General features: G+C 33.3%; 1 protein-coding gene and 1 pseudogene across 1 annotated transcript; both read right to left on the minus strand.

Moving 5' to 3' along the window:
* Positions 1 to 1,411: 1,411 nt before the first annotated feature.
* LOC120116999 (protein POLLENLESS 3-like) lies at positions 1,412 to 3,332 on the minus strand. Its single transcript, XM_039137356.1, has 6 exons — positions 2,802 to 3,332; positions 2,396 to 2,529; positions 2,253 to 2,331; positions 1,910 to 2,058; positions 1,737 to 1,805; positions 1,412 to 1,649 (listed from the first exon to the last, which is right to left on the minus strand). Exons 1-6 carry the CDS (start codon positions 2,997 to 2,999, stop codon positions 1,418 to 1,420), a joined length of 861 nt encoding a protein of 286 aa, XP_038993287.1. The 5' UTR covers positions 3,000 to 3,332; the 3' UTR covers positions 1,412 to 1,417.
* Positions 3,333 to 3,772: 440 nt separating this feature from the next.
* On the minus strand, positions 3,773 to 7,179 carry LOC120116974 (annotated as a pseudogene).
* Between the last annotated feature and the right edge of the window lie 13,325 nt (positions 7,180 to 20,504).

Raw genomic sequence — 20,504 nt, forward strand, 5'->3', positions numbered from 1 at the left:
ATAGTTAAACATCTTGAATGGTTTAGGACCTCAATTCCATCCCTTATTTTCCAGCAAAATCATATTATGATCCGAAACAGACCTTGCTTGCAGGCTTTGGCTTATCATGGGAAAAAATGATAAAAATCTCTGATCCACTAGAATCAACTACTTTAATAGAAGACGTTAGAATTCTCTTAAACTATTTGAGTACATTTATAATACTTCTTTATAACACGTGCAATGAATAGAAGCTGAAGATATACAAAGAATTGATAGTGGCTGTGGTAGAAAGGCAGTTCAAAGAGAGAGAAATCACACTTAAACACCATCAAACTAAAGCTGCAAAACAAACATCCTAAATGAAATTAGTCTTCATGTACTGGTTATGTCCTGGAAAACCTGAAGCCGATTCCTCCTCGATGAAACAGTGCTTGGTGAGGCATTGTATCCGCCCGTCATACCAGCTGATTGAGTTATACTCTCAATATGATGCTTAGAATGAACAGCATACTGATAAATTATGTTGGAATTCAGATTTTCATCACCGAACTTATCATCATCCTTATTAAACCCATCATCAGAGCTCTTCCCCAAATATTTTCTTCCACATTGAAATTCTTCCTTCTCATCTTCTTCAACCATGTCTGCCCAGGTTTTCTTATTTGGTGCAGCATTTGCCTGTTTTTCCAGTTCGATTTCTGGTTCATCTTTAGAAGAAACAGATGGCTCTACATAAGACTTTGCACTGGATGAGTAGTCACACCATTTGATTGCTTACTAAATGAATAGTCAATGGATTCTTCAGCCGATTTTCTCCTTCTTTGATCTCTATTATTTAGCCACGATGAAGAGTTTCTTGGCTGAGTGAATAAGCCTTCCTGAGCCTCCTCTCCCCTCCTCTTGGCCAACTGCAGAGTTTTTGGGCTTCACATTACTTGAAGAAGGTGGTTCTTCTTTAAGATTCTGGATTGAAGTTGAAGGCACACTTTCAGTGGTTACAGTTTGCTCAAAACATAGCTTTCGAATTGAATTTCTAACCGTATCTTCTCCCCATCTTCCTCCTCTCCTCTGATCTGGAGTGTTGAAACCCCAATAACATCGTCTTGGTTGGGTTAACAAAACTTCTGAGTTCTTCCTACAGCTTTCCTTCAGCTTGCTGGAATACATTGACCCTTCATTCGGTCGTTCAAAATACAATCCTTTTCTCCACCTCTCAGTGAGCATGGTTTGTGGAGTAGTACTACCTTTCGGTCCAATTGGTGTGCACTGTGAACTTGTGTCATTATATCCACGGTATGATTCACTGTTTTGCTCATCTGCATGAGGCAGTCTTCTCTTGTCCATACACCAAGGTATATTGTCTTCATTTTTGGGAAGGAAAACGCTAGCTTCCTTCAAAGTTCTGTCCCTGTGTGATGTTCGAGTTTCTTTCCCTTTATCCTGTTCCTGTGCCACGGACGGCTCTAACTGACTGCGACTCTACTTGCGCCAGCATTTCCATTGCACGTTCATACGATTTCAAGTAGGATTCATCCATCTCTTCGGTTCCAGCTGAAGCTTTAACATCTTGAAGCAGTGACTTTGCTTCACTGATCCTATTCATGTGCATCAAGCATATTGCCAGGTTGCATTGCTTATTCTTATCTGACTCCAGAGACAGAGCTTTTCTGTGATGACACAAAATCAATGTCAAATATATTTATATACTCACACATGTATATACCTTTAGGGAATATAAACATACAATAGCATACCTGTAATGTTGTTCAGCAATTCCATAATTATGTTGCTGGAGATATGCCCAGGCCAGATTCCCTAGTATCCTAAAACATATACAAATTTGCAGAAATTATTTTTTTCTTTTTGAAATAATTTACAGAAATTATAAGATTAAAGAATAATAACAAATAAAGAGTATGAATGCAACCTTGATTTCTCTTGTTCAATAGTAATTTGAATCTTCTTCCCTTGAGATCTTGCAATCTTTGTCTTCTTCCCACCGAAAACGGTTCCTTCCTCGCTGTTCCTCAGTTTGTTCTGAAGGATTTCAATCTCTTCATCAACTCTTCCAGACCTCTGCAACAGCAAACGGTTTCATTCTTAAAAATGTTTAGGGAAAAGATTTGCATTTACTCATGAGCTCCTAAGCTTCATTACTGTGCTAGAACTAAACTAGACTCATCTGAACTCAATAATAACAGGTGAATGAAAACTAAACTTTAATAGAAACAAATGAACATTTAATTTAAAGATAAAGATTGGTATCGTACCTTGTAGAGTTCAATAAGGACATTATCAAGAGACTCCTGAGAATAACGAGGACAAATAAGGCGGAAATATTTCAATGCACTATCAACACGACAGCCATGTCTTTCAAATAAGGCGGACAAATAAGAGTTCAATAAGGACATTATCAATAGCCTCATCAGTTCTATTCAGTTGTTTCATTACGACAGCCATGTCTTTCAATGCACTATCAACACTATCTCCAGCATTAATGGCTGCCCAGAACATGGAAACGGCCTTATTTGGGTCCTTGTCTATCAACTGCGAATCCATAACCAAAATATAAATGTAAAGTAAGTTCACACTGAACTCTAAAGTCTAAACTAATAACGAAATACAGCAAGTTCACATGCAATTCGGATTTCCAGGAACCCAAACCCTGTATAAGGCCAATGGGGGGATGAAAGAAACGAGGGAAGAAGAAAAAAAACAAGAAACTTTAGGAGTTAATCCATGCAAAAGAACCAATAATCAAGAAAATACCAAGGAAACAATATGAAGAAAATTGGAACGTAAAATTGTTTGTAACTAACCTGAACGTGCTTTGCCCTGCCATAAGGAGAATCGGAAGCTGGCACTTTATGAATGACATGAAAGTCTCCATTATTTTCCGGCGAAATCCTTTTCCTCTCTGACAATGGCAAGACGGTGGTGAACTGCGTTTTCTTCCATGCAGGGGGCTGTGGGGTCAAGAAACCCCTCCCTGATAAGTTTTTGTCGCTTGACCACATCGTTTCTCTGTTTTCTCAGCAAAATCCCAAGCCCTTTTCAAGATTGTCCAAGAAAGTGTTTCTATCAGTCGAAAAGAAGAATTTTCGATGGATATACTAATACTACAACTATTACTACCCTAAATAAAGGAAAACAGTCTTTATAAATTTAGACAAAGGCTGTTGAGTTTCTCTTCAATTCTCTCTTGCGATGTGATTTAGGGAGGGAAAGTCACTTTATCTCAGAATTCTGTTTGCACTTTGATAAAAAAAACATGAAGAAAGATTCCGGTAAACAATGAGAAACTGAAAGAAAATTGAAAGAGAAAGTGTGAAGACGATGATGATTATTACGGGAGGAGATATGGGATGACAATAAAAAAAGTAGTAGCCGTTGGGTTTTTACAGTGCCTTTTTTTTTTTTTGTAACTTATTGTTTTCTATAACAAAAATATTTTTCTCTCTAGAATTTCTATCCCAAATTGTTTTTTTTAATTAGAATTGTTAAGTTGGTGCACCTAGCAACATATTTTAATTTTTTTATAAACATGACATTTTAATAGATTGTCCATGTTAATGAAAATACTACAACTAGAAAATATTGATTAGAAATATGTGAAAACATAACCTAATATGGAAAGAAATCTAAGTTATAAAATATGATAGATTTTAGTAAGTTTAAAGATGATTTTATAATAATTTGATAAATTTAATGATCATTTGTAACAATTTGACAAGTATATGAATATATGACATTATTTTCACGAAACAAAACAAAAACATGCATGCACATGTTACACAAGTAAAGCCATTTAAAAACTGAACATTACCATGACTAAATCATTTTACTGCATGCTTAGTAAGCATCTTACACGAGGAAAGTGTTGAAGTTCAATACAACAAAAACAGAGAATTTTCAGCCACTAGTAGTTTTATATTGTAAAGGAATACAATTACCAGCTCTTCAACCGTTCAGACCCACCTATAGCTCTTGGTTCGGATGTAAACAAGAGTTTCCATCCAACTGCCTATTTTCAGTTTCTCTCTCTTCCAAATCCCTCAAGGCTCGACTGCTTGAGAACGAATTGCCCGTGGGGTTGGCCCCAATCCATGCTTGATGAAGTTGCAACACGTATTCCAAGTGCCATAGAACTTCCCCCATAGTAGGTCGGTTCTTCCCCTCGTCTGCAAGACATTTTTCTGCTATCTCTCCAAACTTCTCCATCGATTCCGGAGAATATTTTCCCTTCAGATGTGGGTCGATAATGGTGTCAAGCAACCTTTGTCTCTGCCATCTCATTGCCCACTCTGCAAGATTTATCTGATCTTTTGGCAAGCTCGGATTTATAACAGCACGGGCACAAACAACTTCGAACAGCACCACACCAAAAGAGTAGACATCAGATTTCTCAGTCAACTGCTGCCTGCGAAAATACTCAGGGTCGAGGTATCCAAAGCTCCCCTTCACTGCAGTACTAACATGAGTATGCTCCATAGAAGGACCAGTTTTTGACAGCCCAAAATCTGACATTTTAGCCACAAAATTTTCATCCAACAAAATGTTGGTTGTTTAACATCCCTGTGAATAATTCCCCGCTCTGCTCCTGTGTGAAGGTAGTGCAGTCCACGGGCAGCACCAATGCATGCTTCTAATCGCTGCTTCCAAGTCAACGGTGGGACATCACTTCCAAACAGATGACTTCTAAGAGTTCCATTTGCCATGTATTCATAGACCAAGATCATCTCATTTTGTTCGTCACAGAATCCAATCATGGAGACCAAGTGCCTATGTCTAAGCTTTGAGAGCATCTCAATCTCAGTATGAAATTCAGCAAGCCCTTGCTCGGATTGTGGATTTGCCCGCTTTATGGCTGCAAGAGTGCCATCTTCGACCTCCCCTTTAAATACCTTGCCAAAGCCCCCTACGCCAATCACTAAACTTTCATCAAAATTATTAGTTGCTGCCCGAATCTCAGCAAGTGTAAATTGCTTGCCAACACCAGTGGAGGTCATAGATCCATTTGGGTTAGAAATCTAGATGATCGCTTGGCATTAGAAGAGCTATTTAAAACAGAACCATGAAGGAATAATGGTCGCCACCCAGGAGTGTTGTTTTTTGTGTCACCTGATTCTTTTCCTTGTTTTTTGCAGAAATATATTATACGGATAACAGCAACTGCAAGAATGACAACACTGGCTACACCAGCAGCAATTCCCACCCAGAGAACCCAGAACTTTGAAGGATGATTTGAACTCCCAGTTGAATCATATCTCTGCACATGCGCAAGGTTTCCATTTCGACTAAGCTTGAAAATCTCCAGCCCATTCAAGAGAGCATCAGTGCCTGAAGCACCAGCTGCTGTGTCAGGGCCGAGTTGAATCCAGAGGGTATTGATTTGTGAAGAAACTGCATCAAAGTAATCCTGATGATAAGCTTTATTCATTCCACCTGCCTTCACAAAAAGGTCATAATTATTTGCTGCAGTCCGGTTATTTATGTAGATTCTGAAAATCCTCAGGTTTGGCTTATCAAAAACCAGCTCGCAGAAGTGTAACCGTATTAAGTAATCAAAACCAGGATCCACTTCAAACCTCCATGACATATTGAATCTTTTCTCCAAGACTTGGTTGTTAGACATGCTTCTTGCTGTTTCATACACAAGAAGAGGAGCCACTGAAGAATCATTTGCAGAAGCATAGGTAACATTAGAACTGTTATGCATTTCGGAACCTGCATTTGCTGTGATCATAAAGCCAGAATCCACTTCCCACGCTCTCCAATAATTGGAATCCTCAGTCGGATTAATCTCCGGACCCCGACATTCAACCTATACATAGTTTCAATTCCCCTTCCACTTAGATTCAGATTTGCATCTTTTCCACCCACTTTACTGACTGAATCTGCAAAAAGTTTATTGGTCAAAGGGATAATCTCTATGGCATTAATGAAACCAAATGATCCTTTTTTTGGGGTGAACTCGATCACAAGTGTATTTGAATTGACAGGTAAAATATACTCTTTAACCAAAGAGAAGAAGCTGGAATTGCTTCCTGGACTTTGGAGGTACAAATTCTTGTGTGCAATCTCGCCAACAACATTGAACTGTGCCAAGAGTTTCAGACCATTTGCCACAACATCGAAAGAAGATTCATTTACGTTGTGATCCTCAAAGGAAAAAGGACAGAAATGAAGTCTCAAGAAATAGTTCCCTAGAATGCCATTAAACGTGTAGTTCAGGTCATCACTGAAAAGTCGGGCAGATTTATAGAGTGTCGCAAAGATTGAATCACCACTTAGTGTAGAAGTAGAGGAAACAACACCAGGAGAACTAAGGGTGAGATTGTTATCAGGAGTCAAATCACCAACCCATTTTCTACCATCCACATTCAAACTAGAATCTGTACCACAATTTATCAGAAAAGACTTCACCTGAGCTTCTCCACTTCTAAAAACTGCAGATAGTACAAGAAGGAGGAGCAAAGACAATAACTGCCAGCCTTGGACCTTCCCCATTACCACACTCCCTCAAGAAATTAAACCCCTTGTTCTCTATCTCTCTCTTATGTTTCTCTATCTCTCTCTTATGTTATGAAGAATAGCATGAACAAACCCAAGCTAATAAAAGAAACGAGTCACAAAGATTTTCCCTTTTTCCTCAAGCCTTAGACGAATAGGAAGTAATTCATCTACAAAATGTAATAAGACAAACAGCGAGGTTTATATGTCAGCAAGCAACTTCAACAACATGCATTCCCCTGTTGGAGTAAGAAATAGCAATTTACCTCAAGGATCCAATCTGGGTATTTGAGTTTTCCCCTTGAGAACCCCCCAAAGCAGCAAAAAACCCAGCCTGAAATTTTCCCTTGGAAAAGAAACTTTCTTGGCTAACTGAAAAAGACCAGATCTAAATCAAGCTGAGCTGGAAATCAAAAGAAAAGGAGTCAAAAACTAAGTGAAAGAACACAATGGGTTGCAATGGAACTATGATTGGTAGAAAGATACCAGATCAGGTGAGCAGGAAGACTATGCCAGAAATGTTTACAAATAATTAATTAAATGAAGAAAATAGTAATAAAAAAGTGATAAGGTTATCTGAATAAGAAACTAGAACATGGGGTGTTGCCGAAACAGATTGGAAAAGTTCGCTTCATCTAACCTTTGTTTGCTCAATAGAGACAAGAATCTGACATAATTAAATCTGCCATTTATTTTTATATTCTATTAATTAAAATTCAATAATCATCTCTTTTTTCTAATTCTTACTGTTGGTTCTTGCTTTTACAATGCATGCAAATATGCAATCCAAGATTGTAAATGAATAGTTACTGAAAATAATAGGTGAAACAAATATAAATTATAATAAAATAATATAAAAATTATAAAAGTATTATAAAATCAGAAATAAGTTTTTAACATTTAACATTTAAAAAGGAAAAAATTAATAACGTTCACCAAAAATATATATTTAAAAAAAAATCTGAAACAATTACGCTAACGAATTTTGAATCGAGGAGATCTAAGAAAATTGCAGTTTCTAAAAGCAAATAAGGGGAAGAACAATACGGACGTTGAGATCACTGATAGCGAGACCGGTGATAAGGAGGCCAAGTGTCGTAGCTTCCGCGAGGACAACGTTGACCACCGTTCCGTCTCGCCGCCACACGAGACTTCGAGTCTCTCGTAACTGACGCGCCCCAGTCCCGCGGGGATGTTAGTCCCTTTGTCGAATTTTAACTCCCTCCAAGCCTTTGTATTCCTCTTCTCGTGTTTTAATAATGTTTTAAGGTCAACATCATTTTCATAAGTTATTTTCTTAATAATTAAAAAATATTTAAAATTAGTTTTTTAATAAATTTAATAATAAAAGAAAGTATTTTTTTAAAAAAAAAATTCATTCTCTTATGTTATAGTTTTTAAAATTACTAAAAACATTCTTCTTTCTCTACTACAGTATTGTGTTCCCTCTCCTCTATATATAATTAATATTAAATCTATATTTTATCCCAAAAAATCTAAAAATATATTAACTTATATCACACTCCAATTTAATTTTAAAAACAGGTGAAATATTTTTTTTAATAAAAAAGTTAAAATATTCTAATTCATTAGTTAAAAAGTAATTGATTTAAGATTTAATTAATATTTTAACCGTATAAAGCTAATAATGTATATGAAATGTTGGACGGAAGCAAAGAGATGCTCATAGAGTCCTAGTGCTCATACTGATTTTCTTTTACGGGAAAGATGATGGATTCTTTTAAAAATGTTTATCCTGAATTTTAAAACCATTTTCCTATATCAATTGAAACAACAAAGTGATAAATTTCATTATTTAATTTATTTAAAAATAAACTTAATTATTTTTTGTGAAATTGATCGTTTTGATTTTATATTGTAGTTTACTTTTTTATTGTATTGTAAAATATTATGATAGATACAATAATATTTAAAAGGTTTATTTAAGAAATAAATATTTAAAATTTTATTTCAAATCACATCTGACATCTGTTAAACAGTAAATATTTAAAGTTTGAAAAACAGATATCTATAGTTTTTTAACTAAATTTTTATTTTGATCAAATAAAACTTTAAATATTTAAAAATAAAATATATAATTTAAATATTTATTTTTAATTAAACTTGAATAAAATTATATAACCTAGAATAAACGATGACGATACGGAACAAGTGGAGACTTCTATTTCAGAATTCCAAAAATTACCCTATTTTCCGTACAATTATTGCAACAGCTGTAATTATTACATAGGTTCCTTTTCACTCTTTCGTACCGCAAAGTACCAGTCCTGCTCTCTTTGTGAGTTTTTCAATATTCGTGATTTTCCTAAAAAAAAAACACACACACACACATTTTTCTTTTATATTTTATTCTGGACACTCATTTAAATATATTTTTTGATCTAACATATTTTATAGAAAGATACACCCATACACCACACCTTAGGATGTCACCGTGTAAAAATCAGATATTAATTTTGTAATTTTTTTAAAATAATGCCTAATATGTAAATATTTTTGTTTGGATGATTTTTATATAAAAACATCATTTTTTTATTTTTTAATTTTCGTAAAAAAAGCTTTCTAAATTAAAATTTTAAATATTTTTTTATAAATTATTTTATAAATTGACAAATTTTAAATTTTGCATGAAATTACACAATACATATAATCTAGTATATAAAAACTTTGAAAGTAAGTAATTTAAAATATAAATAATTTTATAAAAGCTTTATAACTAGTATTTTTTTTACAAGATGATGATGATGATAATGATAACAATAAGAAATAATTTAAAATTTAAAATTAATAAATTTCATATATTTTTGAAAATTTTATTGGTTTTAAATTTAATTGTTTAAAAATATAAAAATATTAAAATAAACTTTTAATTACAATTACGGGATCAGATGAATTATTATCTACTATTTATTATTTTTTAACAACCCTTAATAATGTTTATTCATTTTTAATAATGAATGAATAATAATTCATTTGATCTCACAATTGTAATTAAAAGTTTATTTGACCCTGTAGTTTTAATTAAAAGTTTATTTGATCTCGCAATTCTAATTTTATTACAAATGAATAAATATTATTAATTATTGTTAAAAAATAATAATTAATGAATAATAATTCATTTGATCTCACACTTGTAATTAAAGTTTATTTTAATATTTTTATATTTTTAAAAAATTAATTTTAAAAATCAATATTTTTTCAAAAATATATGAAATCTATAATTTGTTAAATTATAAAATATTTCTTATTGTTATCATCATCATCATTATCATTTTGTAAAAGAAATACTAGTTATAAAACTTTTATAAAATTAATCATATTTTAAATTACTTACCCTCAAAGTTTTTCTATACTAGATTATACGTATTGTGTAATTTCATGCAAAAATCAAAATTTGTTAAGTTATAAAATCATTTGAAAAAAAATATTTAAAGATTTTAATACATAAAGTTTTTTTACACACACAAAATAAATTAAAAAATTGACGTTTTTACACAAAAATCACCCTAATAAAAATATTTACATATTAGACACTATTTTAAAAAAATTATAGAACTAGCACCTAATTTTTATACGATGCATAAGGCACGATGCATGGATCACGTCTTTCAACACGTGACGTAATAAAAGGGTGTTAGATCAGGAAATATACCTGATAGGGTGTCTGATAGGAAAATATAAAAGGAAAAGGTGATTTTTAGGGAAAATCAACTCCAATATTATCCATATTAATATTTTTTTATGAAATAACACATTAATATTAAATGAGTTAATTGTTAATATTTTAGTTGATAAGAAATTAGTTTTTTTATTAATAATTAATTGACATAATGAGTTAAACAATAATTTTTTTAAATAAGGTAAGAATTATGAATTGTAACATAATAGTGTGAGAGAATAATAATGTAGTACATGTTTAGAATTTTATTATTCTATTGATAACGTAATAGTGTGAGAGAATCATAATGCAGTTACTTAAATTCAAGATTTCTAAATAATTTATTATAAGATAATTTTTGTTGAGAACTTTATTATTATACCAACAACACATATCATCAGGTATAACTATTTAAATACAAGAACTTTAAATAGAATAATATTTTTTATCATTAAATTATTTAATAATTTTATTTTATATGTTTGAAATAAATAATATATACATGTTGAATACATTTTGATATTTCGATATAACAAATTAAGTTAAATGAATTTTAAGATTTTCCAAAAGATTTTCTAAGTATATTCGATATAATTATTCGAATATCAAAATATTATTCCAAATCTTTCAATGTCATTTTTAATCCTTACTCAAGTGTAAAATTAAATTTTAGTCTTAAAATAATTTCAAAACAATTTACAAAATATTTCGAAACATTTCAAAGCCAAAATTTCCAGATTGCTCAGAGGGAATCGATTCCCCCTGAATGTTTTGGCTCCGAGAATTTCAGTATGCTCGGAGGGAACCGATTCCCCCCACTGTTCAACAATCGAAATATTTGAATTTTATACTTAGGGAATCGATTCCCCTCACTCTCCAAGCAGAAATATTAATTGTTTTCACACTTAAACGGCTCCAAAAACTTCATTAATGATCCCCAACGTTCAGAAGTGATTAAGGTGTATTTAAGCAAGCTTAGAAGCCATTGATCAACAACAAGAAACATCAAGCAACTAGAATCAAGAGAATCAAAGAGAAAGCATCAAACCTCAAGTTTAAGCATTTCAAGCCTATTTTTCACTCATTATTCATTTTGCTTTCAAGAACACTTATTGTGCTCAATTGTATTCATTCTTGAGTGTTCTTTTCTTTGTTATAGAATTGTGCAAACAATCTACCTTGTGAGGATTTCCTTGTAAGTTTGCAAATTTGTATTGTTCTCTTTGGGAGAGAGTGTTCTCAAGAATTTAGGGTATAATTCTTGAGGGTTTGTAAGGTTACTCTTTGTCCTCAAAAGAAAGACAAATTAGTGAATTTGTGAAAAATCCTTAGTGTGGATAGCTAAGGTAGTGGACGTAGACTTTGGTTGAGAAAGTCGAACCATACTATATCGCTGTGCAAATTTCTTTCAATTTTCTGCAAAAGCTTCCACCAAAATTTTAATTGCCAATTCACCCCCTCTTGGCCATATTCATCAATCGATTAACTCAACAATTGGCATCAGAGCCTAACTCATTTGAAGGTTTAATCACCTCTTGAGTCGATTCGGGAAGAGTTACATCGATAATCAAAGTCATCAATGGCCTCTTCAAACTTCGACTCCGGTCTAGATTCGATGCCCGTCAATAAGCCTTCTTTCTTCAATGGGGCTAACTATGCCTATTGGAAAAATAGGATGATGTACTTCATTCAAGCAAGTGACATGGGAGCATGGAATGTCATAGAAGAAGGATACATCAAGCCTCTCACTCATCCAAGATTGTGGAGTGAAGGAGAGACAAAAATGTTCCTGCTCAACTCCAAAGCCATACATATCATATTTTGTGCTCTTGGACCAGATGAATACGGAAGAGTTTCATCTTGTACAACCGCCAAAGAAATATGGGACAAACTTCAAGTCAATCATGAAGGTACCGATGAGGTAAAGAAATCTAAAATTAGTATTCTAATGCATAGCTATGAAAATTTCAGGATGAAACCAAATGAAGATATCAAAGCTATGACGGATAGATTTTCAACGATTGTCAATGGTCTCAAATCATATGGAGAGCATTTTAAATGAAAAGCTTGTGAGGAAGTTAGTCTACTCCCTTCTAAAATCGTGGCAATCAAGAAGACGGCAATCATCGAGTCTAAGGACCTAACGTTCTTAACTCTTGAAGAGCTAATCGGTTCACTCCTCACTCATGAAATGATGCTTGAAGATGAGGTGGACCTTGATAAAATTCAAGAGACACCAAAGGAGAAGGAGAAGAAGAAAAACATTGGAGTTGCTCTCAAATCCACAAAAGATGAGAGTGATTCGGATGAAGATGACGAGGAAATGGCATTGTTTGCCAAACGGTTCATAAAAATGATGAGACCTTACCGAGGAAGAAAATTCAAACGAAATAAAGGCCTAAAAAATGAACCAAAGGAGAAGGACCCGATCATTTGCTATTAATGCAAAAACTCGGGGCATGTCAAATATGATTGCCCACAATTAAAAAGAAAGGGTCAATCAAAGAATAAGCACAAGGCTTATGTGGCTACATGGAGCGATGAAGAGGAACAAGAAGTAGCAAACTTGTGCTTGATGGCATTCGGAGAAGATTCTAAGGTAACCTCTAACTCATCTGATTTTGATGATTTATCCTATGATGAGCTATTAGAGGAATATAATGGGTTGGCTTCGGATTATGAGAAATTATTTTTAAAATATAAAAATGATGTTTCAAAATTGAAAAATGAAAATAAACTCATATCCAAAACCAACAACGATCTTGAAAGTAAAATAAAAGATTTGCAAATCAAACTAGAAGAATTTGAAAAGAAAATTTTGGATTTGCAAAATTTACTTTCAAAGGTCAATGATGATCATCAAAAGAAAATTGATGATCTTAAAGCTTCTTTTAATAAAGTTAGAACAAAACGTTTTGAAAATGGAGAAAATTCAAAATCCAACTTTGTTAGAAAAAGTTTTAAAAACTACAATCATAAAGGTCCCCAAAGAACCTCTAATAGAAAAATTGTTAGAAGTATATGGGTTTTTAAAGAGCTCATTACTACTAAAGATAAGGATATCCTACACAAATGGATACCTAAGGGGACTAGGATTTTGGAAACTAATGAATATGGACCCAAAAAAATTTGGGTACCAAAAATTAGAAATTAATCTATGTTTGTAGGAAAAGGAGCATTGCTACAAGGCACGTGAAACAAATCCAAATTCATGGTACCTTGATAGTGGATGCTCAAGACACATGACCGGAGACAAAAGCTGGTTCATTGAGCTTAACGCCAAAAATGGAGGAGAAGTGACTTTTGGTGATGATTCAAAAGGTCACATTGAAGGTATTGGTACTATTGGTAATACCTCTTCCATTAAGAATGTTTTATATGTGAATGGATTAAAGCATAATCTATTGAGTATTAGTCAATTTTGTGATAAGAGATTCAATGTCATGTTTGATATTAATGGTTTAAAAGTCATTGACATTGCATCTAATCGGATTATGCTTGTTTGTCATAGAATAGGAAACATATACATGATGTATTTAGATTCTATTGATATGACTAATTTGTGCCTAGTTGCTAAGGATGAACATGATAGTTGGTTATGGCATAGGAGACTGGGACATGCTAGTATGAGTATTTTGCAATGGCTATTTCAAGGTGATTTAATTCGAGGGTTGCCCAAGCTTAAATTTGATAATGATAAAATCTGTGATGTTTGTGCTAAATGAAAACAAAAGCGAGTTTCTTTTAAATCCATTAATGACGTATCAACTAGTAGAGTATTACAATTGATCCATCTAGATCTTTTTGGGCCAACTAGGACTACTAGTTTAAGTGGAAAACAATATACATTTGTCTTGGTAGATGACTATTCTAGATATACTTGGGTTCTAATTTTAAGCACTAAAAATGAAGCATTAGAACATTTCATCACATTTTCAAAAATAATCCAAAATGAAAAAGGTTACTCTATAACTAGTGTTAGGAGTGATCATGGCACTGAATTTGAAAACCTTGGATTTATTGAGTTTTGTAATTCTAATGGTATTAGCCATAATTTTTCAGTACCTAGAACCCCTCAACAAAATGGAGTTGTTGAGAGGAAAAATCGAACTTTAGAAGAAATGGCTAAAACCATGCTTTGTGAAAGTAATTTGCCAAAATATTTTTGGGCGGAAGCCACAAATACCGCTTGTTATGTTGTACATCGAGTAATGATTAGGCCAATTTTAAAGAAAACTCCATATGAAATTTTCAAAAATAAAAAGCCTAACATTAGCTATTTTCATCCTTTTGGATGTAAATGTTTTGTTTTGAACAACGGTAAAGAAAACCTTGGCAAATTTGATGCTAAAAGTGATGAAGGAATTTTTCTGGGTTATTCCTTAAATTCTAAAGCTTATCGAGTATTTAATAAAAGAACGTTAGTTGTAGAAGAGTCTATACATGTTGTTTTCGATGATAATCCCCTTCCGAGGAAGGATTCTTGTGTGAATGATGATGTAGGTATTATAAATACAAATGAAGTTAGACATGACGTTGAAGAACCATCATCAAAGAAAGAAACAAAAGATGAGGTAACTCATGATCCTCTTGAGAATCCAACCATTGAAGAAAGGGAAGTATCTTATCCAAGAGAGTACAACTATGTCAAGGATGGTGAGATTATAGGTGATCCATCCAAAGGGGTAACAACTCGATCTTCTCTTAGAATATTTGTAATTATGTTGCATTTATTTCATGCATAGAGCCTAAGAATATTAAAGAAGCATTAAACGATGAACATTGGATTATGGCTATGCAAGAAGAATTAATCAATTTGAGAGAAGTAAAGTATGGACATTAGTTGAAAGGCCTAGTAATAAATCTATTGTAGGTACTAGATGTGTATTTAGGAATAAGCTTGATGAGAGTGGTAAATAGTGAGAAACAAGGCTAGACTTGTTGCTCAAGGGTATACTCAAGAAGAGGGCATAGACTATGATGAAACATACGCTCCCGTAGCTAGGATGGAAGCAATTAGAATATTATTAGCATTTGCATGTTTTCATGAATTTAAACTATATCAAATGGATGTTAAAAGTGCATTTTTAAATGGTTTTATAAAAGAAGAAGTGTATGTGGAACAACCTCCAGGTTTTGAAGATTCAAAATTTCCGGATCATGTTCTTAAATTGACAAAAGAACTTTATGGTTTAAAACAAGCTCCTAGAGCTTGGTATGAAAGACAGTCAAATTTTTTAATTGAAAAAGGTTTTTCAAAAGGGAAGGTTGACACTACATTGTTTTTAAAGCATAAAGGTAAATATTTATTAGTAGTTCAAATTTATGTTGATGATATAATATTTGGTTCTACTAATGATGTTCTTTGCCAAGAATTTTCTAAGCTAATGCAAAGCGAATTCGAAATGAGCATGATGGGGGAGCTCTCATTTTCTTGGGACTCCAAATCAAGCAAAGAAAATATGGCATCTTCATCAATCAAGCTAAGTACGTCAAAGATATGCTCAAGAAGTTTGGACTGGAAATGGGAAACCTCATGACACTCCAATGAGCTCTTCTACAAAGCTTGACTTGGATGAAGGAGGTAAATGTGTAGATGTTAAATTATATAGGTCAATGATTGGATCTCTACTTTATTTAACTGCAAGTAGACCAGACATTATGTTTAGTGTTTGCTTATGTGCTAGATTTCAATCATGCCCTAAGGAATCACATTTACTAGTTGTTAAGAGAATCTTTAGATACCTTAAGGACACTCCTAGTTTAGGACTTTGGTATCCTAGAGACTCTAGCTTTAGCTTGCATGCCTTTTCTGATGCGGATTATAGAGGATGCAAATTAGATAGGAAAAGCACCTCCAGTACTTGCCAATCCCTTGGAAATATGTTGATTTCTTGTTTTTCAAATAAACAAAATTGTGTTGCATTATCTACCACTGAAGCCGAATACATTTCAGCTGGTAGTTGTTGTGCACAAGTTTTATGGATGAAACAACAACTTTTTTATTATGGAATTGAAGTAGGTACCATTCCTATCAAGTGTGACAATACTAGTGCTATTTGTCTCACTAAAAATCCCATCCAACACTCTAGAACTAAGTACATTGAAATAAGACATCACTTCATTAGAGACCATGTCACTAAGGAAGATGTAGTTCTAGAATTTGTTGATACTTTGCACCAATTAGCGGATATCTTTACAAAACCTTTAGACAAGGAAAGATTTTGGACACTTAGGAGAGAATTAGGTTTGACCAACCTATCTTCACATAGTGTTTAAAATAATTTTAGCACTTTTAAGACTAAATGAAAAACGCTTAGAATAGTAATTTTTGATTGCATTCATTGCAATTAGTTAGGGGGAGTTTATGATTCTTGATGAAAATTAACTTTATGTTCAAATATAGTTTAAAGATTAATTTGATTATTTGAACATGATTAATTTTCAATATATGAGTTGCCAATACCACTAGAGAAAGTTAATTTAGCATGTTGTGTGTTTAAAATCATATTTTAGCATTTTGGTGCAGAGGGAATCGATAATCTCATGAGGGAACCGATTCCCCCTTTGAAGGGGAACCGATTCCCCCCTTAGGGGAATCGATACCCCCTTGGGGTTATGGATTTTAACACGGGCAGAACTCCTAAAAATCTCAAACCCTCTTCTTCTCTCATTACCGCCATTCTCCTCTTCTACTCTCTCCATATCTCCACTTTACCTCAAAACAACGTTTTTAATCGAAATTCTCTTCAAATATCGTCTTCTAAACTTGCTAGCATTATTAAAATTGTGCAAACAACATCAAAATCCACTCAATCTCATCTTTCAAGGTAAATTTTTCTAAACTCTATATTTCATTGATTTTGAATACAGGACTAGTTTTAATTAGTTCTAGATAGAAATAGTGATCGGGCATTGATTTTTTAGTGATTAGAAACTAGATATTACAACTAATTTCATAAAAAACACAAGAATTTTCCAAAAATTTTGAAATTTTTGAAATAAAAAAAATTGTTTTTCAAATTATTGTGTTTTAATTGAATTATGTTGTTGTTATGAAAAGTATACATATATTGTTTTTCAAAACCTTATTTTTCAATAGTTTTAAAAAAAATTTGCCCATTAGGATTGGTTTAGAGAACCTTGAAATATTGAGGACTCAATTGAGTTTTGGGATTGATTGAATTGCATACATGTGTTTTCTAAATTGCAGGTTATCCATTCTATTCCGATTTCCTAAACCATGTCCAATCCTAAACGTGCTAGGTCATCATCCAGTCGCTCAAACCGTCAATCCAACCCACCTCTAAATCCTCCTACTATTCCTGAAATTCCAATTCCTAATCCTAATCCCATTGATCCTAATATGACTATCCAAAATGCGTGCTTTAATCATCCTAGTCCTAGAAATCATCGTTTTTGGTATTATCAATATTTTGACTCTTACAAAATTAGAGAAAACGTATCCCTTCTCGTCAAGCTATGATAGATATCGATTTTAAATATCTTCCTCTTTTACAAGAGTGGAAATTTGATAAACTTTGTGACCTTGAACCTACAGTTTACTATCAACTTGTTCGCATCTTTTATTCTAATGTTGTTTGTGTCAAAAACCGAGCTCAAACTGAAACCATAGGAGTTCGTTCCTACCTCATAGGACAATTCTTACATATTGACTCGGGTTACATAACCAAAGTATTAGGATTAGATAATGATGGTATATCAAATGAAAAACATGTTTTAGGTTCTCGTTATAAAAGAAGGGATAATGCGAGTGTCTTAGACCTTCATGATCGTTTTCTTCATCTAATGATTTCTTGGTGGTTTCGACCATCCGGAGGTCATTACTCTACTCTTCTGCTTTAGATCTTTGGTGGTTACATTGTTTCTAAAACAGTATTAAAATAAACCTACCTCAGATTATTTTTGCTGAAATCGTTGAAACCGTAAATCTTGTTCCTAACAAGAAACTCTGTTCATCTCTAGTTTACGGTTGCATTCTGAGTAATCTTTTTTCTAAAGCCGGGCTTAGAGTAGGTCTAGATGCCGTCTTTCCTCTAAAGAAACAAATTAATATTTTTTTCCTTAACGAGAGCGGGATGGATAAAGGATAAGGAAACCGGTGAATGGGTTCGATCTTCTAAAAATACTCCGGGAGCCAGTTCTTCACGAGCTCCACCAGAAGCTGACGACGATCCCGAGCTTGAACAATTAATGCGAGACATCGATGAAGCCGAAGATGAGCCTGAGCAGCCCGAGGAGCAAGCACAAAAAACGAATCAAATGCCTCCATATTTTCAATCTTTTATAGAGACATTCGATTTCTGATATGCTACCATAGATTCGCGCTTTACTTCTATAGAGTCTCACTTATCCACAATGGGAGCTCAACAATTGGAAATTCTCTAGGAGATGTGTGCAAACAATGAAGCAACCAACGCTCGTATTAATGAACTCACTCATGAGATGGCCGCTATGCGAGTTCGTTTTCCTCCTCCCGATCCTCTTACGGATGCTTGATTCTGTGTTTTGCTTTAGTACTTTGAACTTAAAGCTTATTGTTTAAACATTTTGAATGTTTTTGGATTGTTTTCTTTTTATTGTTAGATATTTGAACTTATTTGATGGATTATGGATATTTGAACTTATATATTTGGTGTGGTTAAATTTCTTCATTATTGCATCATTTACATCATGTTAGATATATGACCAATTTTACCATGTCACATTGTTTATGAATATTGATTATGAAACTAATGGCTAACGTTTCTCTTGATTGTATCTTAGCAGCTTAAACTATATATATAATCAGCTGGCTGAATGATTTCAAAACCTTGTTTAATATCTTTTAAAAGTCTTTTTGATTTAACAAAAAGGGGGAGAAATGTTAAAAGTGTTTTAAAGAGGAGTAGTGTTAGAGTAAGGGAGAGTAATTTCAAAACTTGATTTCAAAATCTTAAAATTACCAAAATGTTTTGTTATATCAAAAAGGGAGAGATTGTTGAATACATTTTGATATTTCGATATAACAAATTAAGTTAAATGAATTTTAAGATTTTCCAAAAAGATTTTCTAAGTATATTCGATATAATTATTCGAATATCAAAATATTATTCCAAATCTTTCAAATGTCATTTTTAATCCTTACTCAAGTGTAAAATTAAGTTTTAGTCTTAAAATAATTTCAAAACAATTTCACAAAATATTTCGAACCATTTCAAAGCCAAAATTTCCAGATTACTCAGAGGGAACCGATTCCCCCCAAGGGGTACCGATTCCCCCTGAATGGTTTGACTCCGAGAATTCCAGTATGCTCGGAGGGAACTGATTCCCCCCAGGGGGTACCGATTCCCCCACTGTTCAATGGTCGAAATATTTGAATTTTACACTTAGGGAACCAATTCCCCATTAGGGGTACCGATTCCCCCCACGCTCCAAGCAGAAATATTAATTTTTTCACACTTAAACGGCTCCAAAAACTTTATTAATGATCCCCAACGTTCAGAAGTGATTCAAGGTGTATTTAAGCAAGCTTAGAAGCCATTGATCAACAACAAGAAACATCAAGCACCTAGAATCAAGAGAGAATCAAAGAGAAAGCATCAAACCTCAAGTTTGAGCATTTCAAGCATATTTTTCATTCAATATTCATTTTGCTTTAAAGAACACTTATTGTGCTCAATTGTATTCATTCTTGAGTGTTCTTTTCTTTGTTCTAGAATTGTGCAAACAATCTACCTTGTGAGGATTTCCTTGTAAGTTTACAAATTTGTATTGTTCTCTTTGGGAGAGAGTGTTCTCAAGAATTTGGGGTATAATTCTTGAGGGTTTGTAAGGTTACTATTTTTCCTCAAAAGAAAGAAAAATTAGTGAATTTGTGAAAAATCCTTAGTGTGGATAGCTAAGGTAGTGGACGTAGACTTTGGTTGAGAAAGTCGAACCACTCTAAATCGCTGTGCAAATTTCTTTCAATTTTCTGCAAAAGCTTCTACCAAAATTTTAATTGCCAATTCACCCCCTCTTGACCATATTCGTCAATCGATTAACTCAACAATACAAATATTACATAATCCATACTTTTTTTGTTTATTAAAACTTTCCTCAACAAAGAAAAGCAAGTACAAAAGAAATGGCCTAAAGGCTGAAAACATAGGATACAATAAGAATAAACCAAAACCCTAGCCCTGGCCTGGCCTAGAAGAAACCTAGCTGATCAACACCCAAACAATAAATGAGGAGAGAACATCGGTAATCAAATGCAGCAGCAAACACGCTTTCATCCATCGATAGAGACTATGCCGCTGCAAGGCTCCAAAAAAAAAACAGATAG

Source organism: Hibiscus syriacus, unplaced genomic scaffold, assembly GCF_006381635.1.
Source record: "Hibiscus syriacus cultivar Baekdansim isolate YM2019G1 unplaced genomic scaffold, ASM638163v2 tig00110317_pilon, whole genome shotgun sequence".
Taxonomy (NCBI): Eukaryota; Viridiplantae; Streptophyta; class Magnoliopsida; order Malvales; family Malvaceae; genus Hibiscus; species Hibiscus syriacus.

Bases quoted from the DNA above. Each gene is read 5' to 3' on its own strand.
- LOC120116999 (XM_039137356.1), bottom strand. From the start codon at position 2,999: ATGTGGTCAAGCGACAAAAACTTATCAGGGAGGGGTTTCTTGACCCCA. The intron at 2,530-2,801 runs GTTAGTTACAAA...ATGGATTCGCAG, and splicing joins GCAGGGCAAAGCACGTTCAG to TTGATAGACAAGGACCCAAA. The intron at 2,059-2,252 runs GTACGATACCAA...TTGCTGTTGCAG, and splicing joins TCCTTATTGAACTCTACAAG to AGGTCTGGAAGAGTTGATGA.